The 15,003-nt window shown below is 43.7% G+C and overlaps 1 protein-coding gene across 4 annotated transcripts in view; it reads right to left on the bottom strand.

Annotated features, from left to right (window-relative positions):
- The window catches only part of TBC1D14 (TBC1 domain family member 14), a 1,472,366-nt gene that overhangs the window by 913,769 nt on the left and 543,594 nt on the right, over positions 1 to 15,003 (bottom strand). Inside the window, exon 1 of one of the 4 annotated variants that reach the window (XM_069632002.1) lies at positions 3,859 to 4,133. The exons of the other annotated variants lie outside the window; for them this stretch is intronic. Within the exon in view, the coding sequence (XP_069488103.1) occupies positions 3,859 to 3,861 (3 nt within the window). The 5' untranslated portion in view covers positions 3,862 to 4,133. Of the gene's footprint in view, positions 1 to 3,858; positions 4,134 to 15,003 lie in introns of those variants that run through there. 4 annotated transcript variants of the gene reach the window in all.

The following is a 15,003-nucleotide window of genomic DNA, read 5'->3' as shown; positions in this document are numbered from 1 at the left end:
ACGAAAGGCAAATAAAAGGTTTTTGAAATAAATACATTTATTTAGAATGTAGAAATGCTGACGAGTGGACATGAGGTGGAACTTGTGTTACAGTAAGCAATTACCAAAAAGCAAGGTAATATGTGATGAGGCAGTGGTAAAAGTATGCAGAATCACTGTATAGTACATAACAAATGTGTATAATATGCACATGGGAATTGAGTGAAAATGAATAAACACTAGCTTTGGTGTAATGTGGAAGATGCAGGGTTCAAGCTGTTTGTGCAATTGAAGCAGGGAAGAGCCTTGACGACTCGAGTTGCTTCAGGACTGTATTATTTGGATTGCAGTGTTTGCCCCAAAATCAAAGGAACGAGGTTTGTTGCTACTGCCGTGAAGGCAGATTTTAATATCCTAACCAGCTTCACAATCTTTGGGCAATTATGACAGTGCAACGGTATTTACTGGATGAGCTTGGGAAAGGTGGAAGTAGCTGGGCTACGGATTGTAGTAAACGCTACCGAATAGCACAACTGGTCATAATGCAAGTACGAGAGGAAATGATTCTAATACCTGGGCATGTGATGGATTAAGCTTGCACATGTTAGATGCAACATCATTCCCCTTGGCCCACAACCATATCTTCATTTGTACAACGCTGTAAAGTAACCTATGCTAAATGGATATTTCTCCTTTGTGGAAGGTGCAGTAAGCTAAAACATGGAACATTCATAGCACATGGTATTTGACCCATGCTCGTTCTCAGCAGAGGTGGGATCCCAGGCCCTTGTTTAATATGCTAAGCGCACTGTTGAACACTAATCTACCAAGCAAAATGAATACCCCACTGGCTGTGTGGGATTTTCATACAGTGTTTATTAGACATGCTATATTCTGCTCAAGTACAAAATACAAATGATAACTGCTTGATCTATGTCTATGCAAAGTCAAAACCATTGGCTAGTCATTTTTAAAAAATATAGGGGTACAGAGTCATGGCTTCTTCGTCCAGCCTTCACACTATTCAGATCATGCAAATAATTGCTAGGTCCCTGAAATTCTCCAAAATTCCATAGGGACCAAAGAATGGGGCAAGTCCATAGTGTGTTGCCGGAGGGGGCTTATAGGCGTGGGCCACAGTGAGGTGACTACCAGAAACGTTTGAGTCTCTGAATAGCCAGTAATGGATGCGAGTAATGGATGAGCAATTGTATGCAATGAAACCATACATGTCATCCAATACACCGGCTTAGGAGCGGGAAGTCTGCAGTAAAGACACTGAGGCAGGCAGACGGAAAACTTCAAATGTGTGACAGAGACACATGTGCCTCAATGTAGGTACAGTGTTCAGCTTTCTGTAAGGAAGGAGGCAAGAAGATTAAGATAATTAAAGCCTACTTAAACCTACCATATATACCTAGATTAATGTGATGGAGGGAAAAGGAGAAGGATTTGATGTTGGCGGAGATTTAATCTACTGAAAGAGAAAATATATAAACGAAATTTGCCCTAAACACATGGAAATAATAAAAAGTTCCCAATACAGAAAACATTGTTTTCGAAAATAGACTACAAACTACATTTACCACAAGATTTTCTATCTGATGAAGGCTCCATTGACGATCATATGAGAATGCCTAGGATAGACATAGCTCATATTAGGGGCCAAAACAAAATGTGTCGACCTACAGCCCGACCAAATGGACAAGAGTCAGACGTTTTTGTTTGATTCGGTCATTCTCGCAACGAGCCATTCTTCTGTATTTTGTATATCATCAAATAACACCTGGATTGAGCGTGATTACATTGGTATAAGGTATTGAATTACTTCCTGAAAATACATGAAGGGTGGCACGTGTATTTCGATAGTTCTAGGTTGAATGTGTACCAGAACGAGTCTCTCTCCTTTTTTAGTATTGTTGTGGTATAAGATATTACAACCTTTCTATACTAACCTCACAGTGCAATACATTTTTAAAAAATGTACTGCGTCATCCATGAAAGTTGATAAAGGGACGTCAACTTTGTTTTGTTGTGTAATATGAATCGTTTAAAAAACATTTTTGATGAATATATATGTTTTTTGAGTATATTGCCTCTTCCCCATATGATACAGGTCCCCGATATCAATAAAAAGGTGGCAAGTACCATAGTATATTCTACATTTGAATGGTACTCAACGTGTCGACCTCTGAAGCATGGTGGGATAAGTTAGTACTGCAGGGATTCGAACATGTGAAGTGCAGGCTCACCCCAAGTCAAAGGCACTCGTGCACCTGATTCAGCTAGTTACTTGGATAAATGAAGGCCAAGCAAGAATTATCACGAGGGAACAGACTACTAGACGTCTTTATTCATGCACAACAAAAACACCTAAACTATATAGGAAAGTTGGCATATATTAAGGTTGCCAACTGTTGTGATGCAAAATGGGCACTTTAAAACTATGCTGTGGGGAAACTTTAATCACGTTTCTTAAAATGTGGCCTTGTATGAAACGTAGATCCGTCCACCAAGCCTGTTAGTTTGAGAGCAAGTTTGAAGACGAAGGAACTCAGCACCCCGGCACCGAGATTTAGTTCATTAATTGCCTTTTTATATCTTAGTTGTGCCATTGGCAAGTCAATGCCCAAGTGCCATCTAATTGTGCATGTGTGTAGAATACAACAAAGGGTGAAAGTTAGAATTATAAATGTACTCACTGTGCTTTGCAATTTAAAATTATTCTGCCAAGGCATACCTGCTCTCCTCAATAAAATTACTTGTTAGATTTAATAAGATACACTGATCTCAGAAAAGTGATAACATACAAAATGACTATAGATTTTTAAAACAAGATCTATTTGTGTAAGGGTTGTAGTTCAACTGTATTACCTTCAGTGAGTCATCGATTAGACAAAGCACAGAAATTAACCAGCACTGAAGCAGGGATTCTTAAACAGCTGAAGAAGGAAGGGAGGACTTCACATTCCGTCATGATGGATGTGGTACATTTTCTTGGCTCCGTAGTAGGACTCATGTCCCATACTCCCTTCACGTCATTCTTAACGAACACATGCACATTAAAGTAATTCGCCCCAGAATGAGGGTTCAGGTGATAGAACAATTTCAATGAAAAACCTCCTTCATGACCAGCTCGAACCATATGTATAGCCTAAAACTTAAAAGCAAAGCCCCATCTGCTGGTGTGTGAGCCTAAACAGAGCATTGTCAAGACCTAATCAATGAATCATGCTGTAATTGAGCGTTGCAACACAAGAATTCAATCCAACAGTCATTCGGATGTTGAACAATATAGACTGATAATGTGATAACCACGCGTCCCGCATTGGTGTCTGGTACCAAACTCGAGCCTCAACGTGTGGTCCTGTTACTTGTCCATCAGGAACCAATGGAGCTCACATGGGTGCGCCTTTATAGCATTTTTTATAATAAATCCCTTTCTAATCCCCTTGCGTAAAAATGCAAAGGTTAGTCACTTGAAATATGGATAAAATCATAAGTAAATTACTTAATCTAGGTGCACGTATGAGCAAGTAACAGTATAAAAAGTGTCGGTCAGTGTAATATTTAGTACCAAGCAATACATTCATTTCAAGATATCGACACATTGCTTTAGCCGAAATGTGGGTAATATTCCGTACGAGAAGTCTGAGCCCGCTACGCCGCACTGAAACACAATTGAGACTGGAAACCAGGATGCTCACTTTCTCGTAGTTGTATTTAAAATCCATTGTACTGCATTTTTCTCAGCATGTATTCTCCATTTGAAATGCGCGTCTTGTCTTATGTCTTTGACCCTACCGGTCTTTGCTTTTTAGTGTCGAAAAATATCGGCAATTGCACATTTGCTGCCGAGCACACACGAGCCACACTCACCATGAAAGCTGCGGTTCCTCAGAAACCATTACACTGGAACCACACTCTGCAGAGCATCAATTCAGGCCTGGCAGGTTTCGCAGTCCACAGGGGGACAGTCCCATGACGCTCCGCTAGTGGAGAAACCGCCCTGTATAAAATGCACCAAGGCCATAAGAGTCGGCTACGGAAGGTAGGGTTATGTGATGCTTCACCTTTCCGTCTCTTTATCCCAGAATCGGAGCGAAGAGGTTGGATGCTCTTACTCGAAGGAAGCAAGCTGCAGCAGGCATTATAATCAACTGCCGATCGAATGTATGCGATCCGTACACACCAGCTCCTCTAGTAATGCCTTCAAAGCAGCATGGCAGCAAAATATGACAGCAGTGCTCCTTCCTTTCATGCATGTACATTGTTAAAGATACTTGCATAGCCATAGCTCAAAAACGATTTGTATTTAGTAAAGGTCTCGAACGTGTGTAAGTATAAGGAACGATAACCGTGTAAATATTACGAAATACAAGTCAAAAGGTGGTGCGTACAATGGTGAGTTAAGTAAAATGTGGTCCCATTGTCAGAGGCGAGCCTAGTGTTTTGAAAAAAAGATTCATGCTTTTAATATTTAATAGTTTGTTGTCTTGAGAGACTGGAATCAATGAAGGCCATTATTAAGAAATAAAGGTCGACTGTGTCAAAACTCTTATATGATCGAAAGTCGGAAACCTCTTTATATTGATTTCCCAGCATTATCATGAAAAAGGGAGGTCTTTTAGTAGGTGTGTCAATAATAACAACTCTTTAGTAGTCTAGCATAGAATATTAGAAGGTTCAGAGAAGAGCTCATCCATTTTGGCACCAGTTGCACACTGGGAGAGTATTTTAAAAGGATGTTTTTAAAGCTGTACCATCAAAGCGCGTTTACAGGCTTTCAAATAACTGTTTTGTAATGTATTTGTTACTTCGTGTGTAAGGTTTGATGTAAACCACAAAATAGGTTTAAATCAAATAAAATATTTACACAGCAGGAATGCGATAAGGACAGGAAACCAAAAATGTTTTTCAAAGTTGGCTTACATTAACATATATTGGAAGCTTTATAACAAATTATTTACTTCATTCCACTCAACAGAGGCACACCAGGGAATCTACAGAGCTGCCTCCCTGTGGGCCAGTCGACCACTGAATGTTTCCCTTGTAGTAGTTAAATTTCGCAATCTCACTAATAACACTTTCCATATCCAAGACCAATCGCAGTGATGTTTGTCATATGCAGCTTAGTGATGGCAGTTACCTTAGGCATATTTAAAAAAGGTCAGGATGGGCTGATATTTAAATATTTACAACCTGGCTTATAGAAAATATTTAACCGTGTGTGATGTAGACAGTGTCTTGATGCAATTAATGGACTATCCCTAATGTTATCAGCAAAGCACTGAGTGCATGGATCGATAAACTGCTGCATTTTAGAAATCACACCAGGCACGGGAAAGGCATTCCCCCAAGCAGCGTGACATATGCCACCATGGTGAGAAAAACTCGTACAACCTCTACTGTCTTAACAGGGTCGGCCCTATGATTTGCAGGGATGTGGGAGAGGAGGGGAGCGCTGGGGCTTGTTTGCATATTCAATGACATCACATAATAACAGTATGACCTCCTGGTTACCTCGCAAGAAAGGAAATTGGTAAAGGTCAGCCGACACTTTTTTCAACCCCTAAGGGTCTTTCTCAAGGCAGTTGTGGCAGTATTCTAAGAGTAGAATCCCTGTGGTTCAAGGAGCCAATGGCTACGATAAAGTCCAAGTTTCTTGGGTTGTTGTAGACTGATGTCTACATGCTGTTGATTCTGTGCGTACACACGTACCCTTAGAATACTGCCCCAACTGCCTTGAGAAAGACCTTTAGGGGTTGAAACACGTGTTGGCTGACATTTACCATCAAGACAAATTGTCTAGACAATATTCCAAGTGAAAATAAAAACACTCATGTAAGAAACAAAAAGGAAACGAGTGTGATCCTTCCTTTTTCAGAAGCAAGGACCCAATTTCTTTTCTTGCGAGGTAACCAGGACGATCATACTGAAATTTCCTCTTTAAGAGGTATAGGGTTTACCTCTTCAAACCTGTGACCTTGCAGAGACATTGCTAATCCAAGTGAACTATACACAGAGCTCAGCACAGGAGTGTTCATGATTAGGAACCCAGCACTCTCTTTTCTACTGACATCACATAATGAGTCTGTAATACTCATTATCTTCATGTAAAGTTTAATACAAATGTTTTTGCCAGGATGAAGCTAAGAGATAAATAAACTAAGAAGTCTACTTTTCTACTTTATGAATAGTCATGGCTATTTTCATTTTATTTAATTTATTTAAACGCGCTGCAGGCATCACGACGCACACAAAACCGTTAACAACACAACAAACAATTCAGCAGCGTCCTTAAAGTGTATGTGGGTGTTAATTGAATAGTATTGTCTTCAGATGTTTGCAGAATGCAAAAAGACTTTTCCCTGCAATGGTCCACTGGCAGTCCATTCCACGCAGGTGTCGCCTGAACAGGGAATGAACGTCCCTTCCCTCTTGTTCCTTTCACCCTAGGGCATATTAGCCAAAAGGTGCCCTTGGATCTAGTCGATCTCCCTTGCGGTTGCAAGGAGAGACTTTCTTTAAAATATGCAGGGGCCGATCCATGCAAACATATGTGTTTTAATGACGATGTTAAACAAAATCCTAGATTCAACTAGCAACCAATGGAGATATCTCCTTGCTGCCGTGATAAGATTCCTTTTAGGATTTTTTTTTAATAATACGCACAGTGTAATTTTGCAAAGTTTTCAGTTTACTTATGCAATTCTTACCTGCCCAGCAAAGGAGCACATTACAATAATCCAACCGAGGTAGAATGATGGTCCTCACCAAGGTGTCACAGTTCTTACTTGTAACATAGGGCTTTACCAGCCTAAGTAATCTGAGCTGATATTGGGATTTCTTTTTAATGACTGCGTCCACATGTGAATTAGCCACTAAGGTACAATCCAACACCACACCAAGTGTCCTGTGTTTTGATGCAATGCCTGGCAATAGAGAATTTCTGGAAACATGTGTCCAGCTTCATTCTAGCCTGTGGAGATCCGAAGACTAAAATCTCAGTCTTTGCACTATTCTGCAGCCATTTCACTGTATAGGCAGCATGATAGCTCCTTCTGCATCAAGAATATTACATAAAGGACGCAGATATATATTAAAGAGTGCTGGCGAAAGATATGCGCCCTGCGGGACACCGCAAATGGACCTTTGATGAGTGGAGGTGGCCTGCCCCCAAAATACTCTAGACAGCCTATTGGAAATAAATGACTCAATCCATTCACTAGCGGATGCTGAACATTGTCCCATAGAAAATAAGGTGGCTATGAGCTCTTTGTGGTCTAGGAGGTCAAAAGCTGCTAATAGATCAAGCAGCATCAGTACCCCTGTGCTGCTCCTATCTACAATGTTCAACATCTCAGTTTGGAGATCCAATAGCGTACTTTCTGTGCCATAGTTTGATCTAAAACCAGACTGTCTGGGGTGTAGAATATTAGCCTCATCCAAATGTTCTTGCAACTGTATTGTGGCCACTTTGTCCACAATTTTTAAAATAAAGAGTACATTTGTGATTGGTCTAAGATTGTTTGCGTCCTTAGGGTCTAGGCCAGATACATTTAATAACAGGGTGACCACAAACTTAATACCATGGAATGGTCTTGTAAATAAAAGGTGGCATTGGTGAAACGTGTTAAGAGGACCAAAAACACTAATATTTTCCAATATGGTTTTAGAAGCAATAGTATCTCCAGCACAAGATGTAGGACACATCTTTTTCAATATTTTCACTATATCCTGTACCTAGATAGGCTAAAAACAAAGGTTAAATGGTTTCCAGCTGAGGTTACCATATCTAATGCAGGTAGTGTGGTATGAATAACTTCAGAGGCGACGCTAGCTTGTGCCCCAGTAATTTTATTGGCAAATGCTGGTTTTAAACTCATACAATCCTCTGTAGTCAAGATAAGCTATCTCCAAGGTTTTTAAAAGATCAAAAGTGTCCTAGTATTATTACTGGAATTTTCTATTTCCCCATTAACATGATTTTTGCTTCAAAAATCCCTTCTCTATACTGCTTCTCAATACTTTTCCAAACAACTTTACTTTTCTCAGTCATATTTTTAGACCAGTATCGTGCAGCCTTGCTCTTTTTCTGCTCGAGTTTTTACAAGCTCACAGGAGAACCAAGTATGGTGGTTCTGCCGATCCCCAACCATCTTGGTCTTCCTGGGTGCTACCTCATTTAGCATTTCTAATAGGTCATGAATGTACCTTGTTGCTAGTGTATCTGGAGGGTCATGACCCGTGGTATTCTCCATAATGCTATATAAGCACTAGTTAGATCCTCTTGCCTGATTTATTTTAGATTCCCACTCATAACACTCTTCGTGGATTACACTGTAGAGGCAGTTTCCCTGATAGATACATTTGAAAATTCATCAAAGAATGGTCAGACCAGTCAAGGCTCAGTGGTGATAGAACTAAACTGTAAGTTTCTTGAAGCAACCCAATCTAAAATTCTGCCTTTGATATGTGTTGGTTCATTATGAAACTCGATGTGGAAGGCGTGACAGAGAAAAGACGCAGAGCGTTTCAAGGATCCAGTTATAGGAATGCAGCACAGCATGAAAAAATATGAAAAAATGTGAGAAAACGGAAACGAATACACCGCAGGTCTAAGGTTTTGAGACGCTGTGATGGAAAGCTCAGTAGCGCCGATAGTGTCGATTTAGAAGACAGTGAAATCAACCTGTTCGAAATTACTTTGGGGATGCCATATTGTCATTGCATTCGAACACCCTAATGGGGTCACTCCCTCGGATGGGCCACCACTGGGAGCACTGAGAAGCATCAGAATGTCGCTGGTGTCCATGCTAAAAGCTTGTGTTGACTAAATATTGTTAAGTAAAATTGTATGTGGTCTATGACAGTGTGGAGATTGCGCAGGGCCACCCCTGAAGAATTTCCAAAACATAGATTTTATTGAGAGGAATAGAAAGAAACAATTAGGGTGATAGTAGAGTGTGGTTTAAGATGCAATAAGAGTGAGGAGTGGAGTCCGAGTTGTATACTAGACATTTTAAATAGATATGAGTTGTTGGCTCTGTGGTAATCACCACGTTGTAGAGATTTGTATTGTAATGAATTATTGAATTGTTTTTATAAATTATGTATAAAGTGAATAAAATATGTTGATATTTTGTAACCATAACGTCTGTATATTTGTTTTGAAAAGACGTTCGCCTCCAGTGATGGCAGGTGGTCGTGACCATAATAGTAATAGAAATTAGTGAAGGAAGGGTACCCAACCACTTGAGTTTCTTTGGGCTAGAGTTATTGTTTTTGGGTATAGCTCCTGTGCTTGTAAATCTGCCCCTACTCGCTTTTTTGTTGTAAGGTATGTTAGTGTGGACCATAACTTCAATATATTTAAGGGATTGTTCAAGTGAGAGAGCTCCTTTGTTTGCCTCACTACCTTTCCACCTATTGATATACCCCATCAGCAAGATCGATGAGTTAGATTTATTAAACACTGCCAATATGCTCGTAAACTTGTGATTAAAATTGGGCATTTCAATAGGTGGTCGGTATAACACAATGATATTAGTACAGTGTATGGGAGAGGGGCTCATTTTGAGCAAGAGTATTTCGCAACCTTCACAAGTCACAGACTATCTAAACACGCATAGTTCTTCTTTAACAATATGTGCGACACCCCCCGCTTCCGTGATCTCCATTGTGACCATAAAAAAAACAAAGCCTTTAGGGGTAGATAGATCAATAACGGGAGTCCTTGAGCCAGGGTTATGTTATTGCCATGATGTCCACATCTCTATCTAACATAAGGTTGGGGACATCAATGGCTGATTTCCCTAGGGAGCGCTTATTCAGTAGCGCTATGTTTAATATCTATCCATTGAATAAGGTTGGTTCACCTTCCAATCTGTCCTGATTATTCAATAAGGTATTAGTGCAATCATTCATATCCCGCGAGGCCGTAGGTCTATAAAGAAATTGTTGTAAATTGGATATCTGAGGGGATACTTGATTAATAGACATAGAATAACTTTTGTAGGAGCTTAATTCATGTGATCCATAGAGAGCAACTGTCTCGTGACATAGTAGTTACCTTAGTAGGTGTCCCAGACAGGTCCTTAAAATACAGATTTAAGTATTTGACATGGATACCCTGCCTGGTTATTTTTCAAATAGTTATTGATGATACCATATCCAGAACATGATTCCATCTGAAACACAATCGGAAAACACCCAACTTAACAAGTAAAAGGGTAGCAAAGCGACGATGCAAGCAGAGGAAATCGAGTCCCAGCGCAACGTGGAAGCTCTGACAAGGGCAGACTGGCTAGCCCGGATGCGCCGGCACCGATGCGCCTGACCAAAGATTAATAAGGCACAGGAACTACAAAAAAGCAAGGATTTGTAGTTGTGAGCACACATAACGATGCAAGAGGTAAAAACGACTTTTGGGACACAGGCAGTTAAATAAAAGGAATGAACAATGTGGAACAAATGAGAAAACCTAAAAACAAACTATCACATTTTTGGCAGCGATTTTCAAGAACAAGCACCATTTTTAAAATGTTCTAAAATCGAATCTAGAAGTTAAGATAATATTCAAATAAATGTTAAAAAGATCTAATACAATTTCAACACTATAAAATGCTCTGTAATACTGGCACACAGTCAGACAACGATGAAAATGATATGGGTCAGCGCACAGCGCATACAGGGTTTAAATATCAGCTCAGACTGTCAAGCCCTGACGCGTTGATGCACTAGCTATTACATACCTGTCAAGATCAGGAGTAAGTGTGAGCTGAATCAGTTTGAGACTTCTAAATTGGGAAGACAAGGAAAGGTGAAAAAATGATTTGCCAAGGAGCACACACTTTGGTTAACTTCCTATTCTGACACAATTCAATCAACTACATGCGTGTCTCACTATCTAAATGTCAACCCATTCAAGATCAAGGTTATTTTATTTCCTGCCACCACTATTCCTCCTCTGCTTCCTCCTTTGTCTCTTTCTTTTCCTCTTTCCCCATTTCTTCTACATCCTGCAATCTCGGAGTCCTCTTTGAATCCTCATCTTTTTCCTCCCCCACTTTTTTTAGTGGCCCATTCCTGCCGCTATCACCTTTACAACGTCAGCCAAGCCCATCCTTTTCTGTCCTTTCATAGCACTAAAATTCTTATCACATCCCTTATCTATTCTCACTTATTTTACTGCTCCTCACTTCTGCGTGGTCTCCCTGCAGAACAACTTGCTCCCGCTTAGGTCTATTTATAATTCCTCCATTTGCCTTCTTTTTTATCTTTCTCCTCTTGACTATTTCTCCTGATCTCCAATCTCTTCAACGGCTTTCCTTCAAAACCCGGCTACTATTTCACTTTCTTTGTATTGTGTTTAAATGTCCCCATTGAATGACCTCATGGAAAACTGTGATGCTGTTCTGCTAACTAACTGTAAACTGTTGTATTTACAGCAATTTCTTGATTTCTGTGCTGCATATATTTGGCCACATTGTCCAAAGTAGAAATATGCGTTTTGATTCAGAACTACAGATGATAAATATTTTGAGTGAATCCCCAAGCAATGCTTTTATTATTTTAAGCTACATACCTACGGAATGTTAGTTGCTGTGACCACAGGTTTCTAGGATACAGGGCAGGGATTGGGTTTGGGGCAAAGTAGAGTGCAATCAAAGAAGGCCCTATTTTATAGAGGGCGCTAGAGGGCCATCCAAGATGGCCGCTTAGGTCAGAGCTCCCTCGCAGCCCCGCATCAATCCTGGCTAATCCTACGGATCCGAGCGGCACTGCCACCCTGTTTCCCGGTACATGAACTCCTGAAGTCCCCGGCAACGCCGCCTCGAAGTTTCGAGCGAAATCGGAGCTCTCAACCCGAGACGCGGCCCGAGAGGCCCGGCGGCTGTGACTCGCGGGGTCGACCACTAGGCCCCGTGCTCCACGGGCTGAGCCTCCCCACTGCAGACTCTGACGCACCCCCCCCCGGGCCACCCACGAGACGGGGGGCCAATATCCTGGCAAGGAGTCGACAGCGGCCAGAGAGAACCGGCGAGAGTCCCTGATCGCCCTCATCCCCCCGCCAGAAGCCATCGCCGGAGCGGAGGAGTCGGACGTGAGACACCCACCGGGCGGAGACCAGGCGGCGTCGGCCCGGAGCCCTAGCGGGTAAGGAGCGGTGGGGTAACAGCGTTGTCCCCCCCCCCTTCTTCCGCCCCTGAGACCGGGTGACCGCCGTACCAGCAGCGGCAGAGCCGACCAAGCGGCACCTCCCAACTCTCGGAAGACCTGAACCCCTCTGTCGCAAACCATCACACTGCCCTATACTCCGAGCCCCCGGAACCAAGAGGAGCCGGCAGAAAACCACTGTAAACATCTCTCGTCAAGGGCCAGCGCAGCATTGAGACAGCCAACCCCCCGGCTCACAGCGAACATCCCATATCAGCTTCCCACGGAACTCCTCCAGGAGGGCCGCGCTTTCAGTGCAACCCGGCGGCTGCCTCGATCTCACCACCGGCGGCCAAGATGGGAAAAAGCGACAAATCGCAGAGGAAGCTAAATTTTGAGAGCGGTCTGACCCCCAGAGCCCCCCACCAACCCGAGGACCAGGCGGCACCGTCGAAATGCCCCCCCCAGGAGGGAACGACTGAAAACCCCTTTGAAATCAAAGAAATCCTCCTCGACCTAAAAGCAGGGATTGGCAGCCTGAGTAACAAAATGGACGGCCTCGCGTCCAAAGTCGATCTGATGCAACACCGCATGGACTCCCAGGCCGAACGCCTAACCGAGGTGGAGCAGCGGGTGTCAAATCTCGACGACAGCTCGGAAACCCTTACAGAGTACTACAGCTGGAATCACAAATGAAACTAACAGCCGCCAAGTGCGAGGACCTCGAAGGCCGGTCGAGGAGGAATAACCTCCGGATAGTCGGGGTGAGAGAACATCAAATGCAGGGGAAAATGGAAGACTTCGTGGAAACCTTATGCATTACGTTGTCGGCCGCGAGGCCCTTTCTCGCATATTCATAATCGAGAGAGCCCACAGGATTCCTGCAACAAGACCAGCACCAGGGCCCCCTCCGAGACCCATAATGGCGAAGCTGCTGAACTACAGAGACCGTGATTCCCTTCTCCGGCTCGCCAGGGAGAAAGGCGATCTGAGTCATGATGGAGACAAAATCCATTTTTACCCCGATTTCTCCCCGGCAGTCCAAACACAAAGGAGAACATTTACAAGCATTAAACAGAGGCTCCGCAACAGTCAACTGCCATATTCTATGCTCTACCCAGCACGCTTAAGAGTCCAGCACGAGGGAAGGGTCCACTTTTTCCAAACCCCAGAGGAGGCAGATCTGTTCCTCGACCGCCTGGGACTCCCGGATCAGAATCAAGCTCGCCCCAGACCGCAAAGGGATAGAATCCCCAGGAACCCTCCTTAAACGGGTGGATGCAGTGGAGCACGAGACCCGACACAGCTGAACTGAGTGGGCCGGATCAAATACAGCGGCATAAGTCGGGGCTGGGACACTTGGGAGGCCCCAGGCACCCCCAGCGCAGCTACCGTTAAGTTATCGTTAGCCTGAGTGGGGTCTGCCTGCCGAGGAGTGATTCCCGCACACCGGCATGGCGACTCCTAAGGCCGAGTTTGTTCTGGGTGGGGTAAGTTGGAACCTCCCGGTGAGCATGTTCGTGGTTGCCCACCCCTGGGAGAACTACGTTATGGGCCAGTTGGGGATTGCCCGAAGTTCGAGTATTGCAAAGTTGATAGAGAAATCCAGCGCCGCCAAGTCCTGTTCGTCCCGCAAGCTGCCTGCCCCCTACCAGACGTCGTCCTTTCCGTTGCACTGTGACCCCCAGCCGCTACACACAGACCCGGTCAGCGGTTCTCGCTCAACCAGAACGCCGATGCCCGTTGACCTGGACATGGGATCTGAAATAAATGCAAAGCCGCCCCGTTCAACGTCCTAACATGGAACATCAGAGGGGGTAACATCCCAGCTAAATCTAGGAAAATCCTACACTATCTCAGACGACATGAGGTAGACGTGGCAATGATTCAAGAGACACACTTCACACCGACGAGCGGCCGCCAGTGGGCCAAAAGCTGGGGCTGTCACAGATACTTCTCGTCTTACTCCACATACTCGAGGGGCGTTGCAATCCTTATACACAGGCGGCTCAGCTTCCGGCTGCTACACACTGCAAAAGACGAGGAAGGCAGAGCACTTCTGGTGAATGGCATCATCGCCGGTCAGAAAGTGACCTTCGTCAACTCATATGCCCCGAATGTGGATGGCCATAACAACTTCAGCTGGGTGATGACACATCTCTCCGCGCTTGGCCCCACCACGGTCGTGTGGGGCGGAGACATGAACACAGTTATGGTCCCCGCGAGGGACAGATCATCAACTACTCATCAACCAACATCGAAAGCTGCTAATCAAATAATGGAAATCTGCAAGGCATTTGACCTACACGACACATGGCGAATCTTCAATGGCGAAAGGCGTGAATACACCTTTCACTCCACAGTCCACAACACAAGCTCCCGAATCGACTATTTTTTCACCTCAACCAACAGCACTCTGATATGTGGCCAGTGCCTCATCCACCCGAGAACACTCTCAGACCACTCACCAATCTTCCTCAAGCTTCAGCCAGCCAGCCCCACCCCGCCGCTACAACGCTGGCGCTTCAAGCACGGATCATTACAGGACGAGGTTTTTGCCTCAGAATTAAGAGAAGAGATAGACGTGCTTCTACAAGCAAACCTGGGCTCAGTCCCTTCAGCAAGCATGATTTGGGAATCCTTTAAATGTTTTATCAGAGGTGTCTGCCTCGCCAAAGAAAACGGCATTCTCAAACTCATCAGGGGCGAGCTCGCAAACTGTGAAAAAAAACTAAAACAGCTCGAAACACTGAATGTGAACAACGATGACCCTGTAGCTGCAGCGACATTGCGGACAGAATTGCAGAAATTCAACGACACGGCGGAGCGCGAGGCGAAATTTCTCCAACGCCCCAACCAAAT

This window comes from Ambystoma mexicanum, chromosome 6q, assembly GCF_040938575.1.
Source record: "Ambystoma mexicanum isolate Mex_15411 chromosome 6q, UKY_AmexF1_1, whole genome shotgun sequence".
Taxonomy (NCBI): Eukaryota; Metazoa; Chordata; class Amphibia; order Caudata; family Ambystomatidae; genus Ambystoma; species Ambystoma mexicanum.
This window is presented reverse-complemented; position numbering and strand designations above follow the sequence as displayed.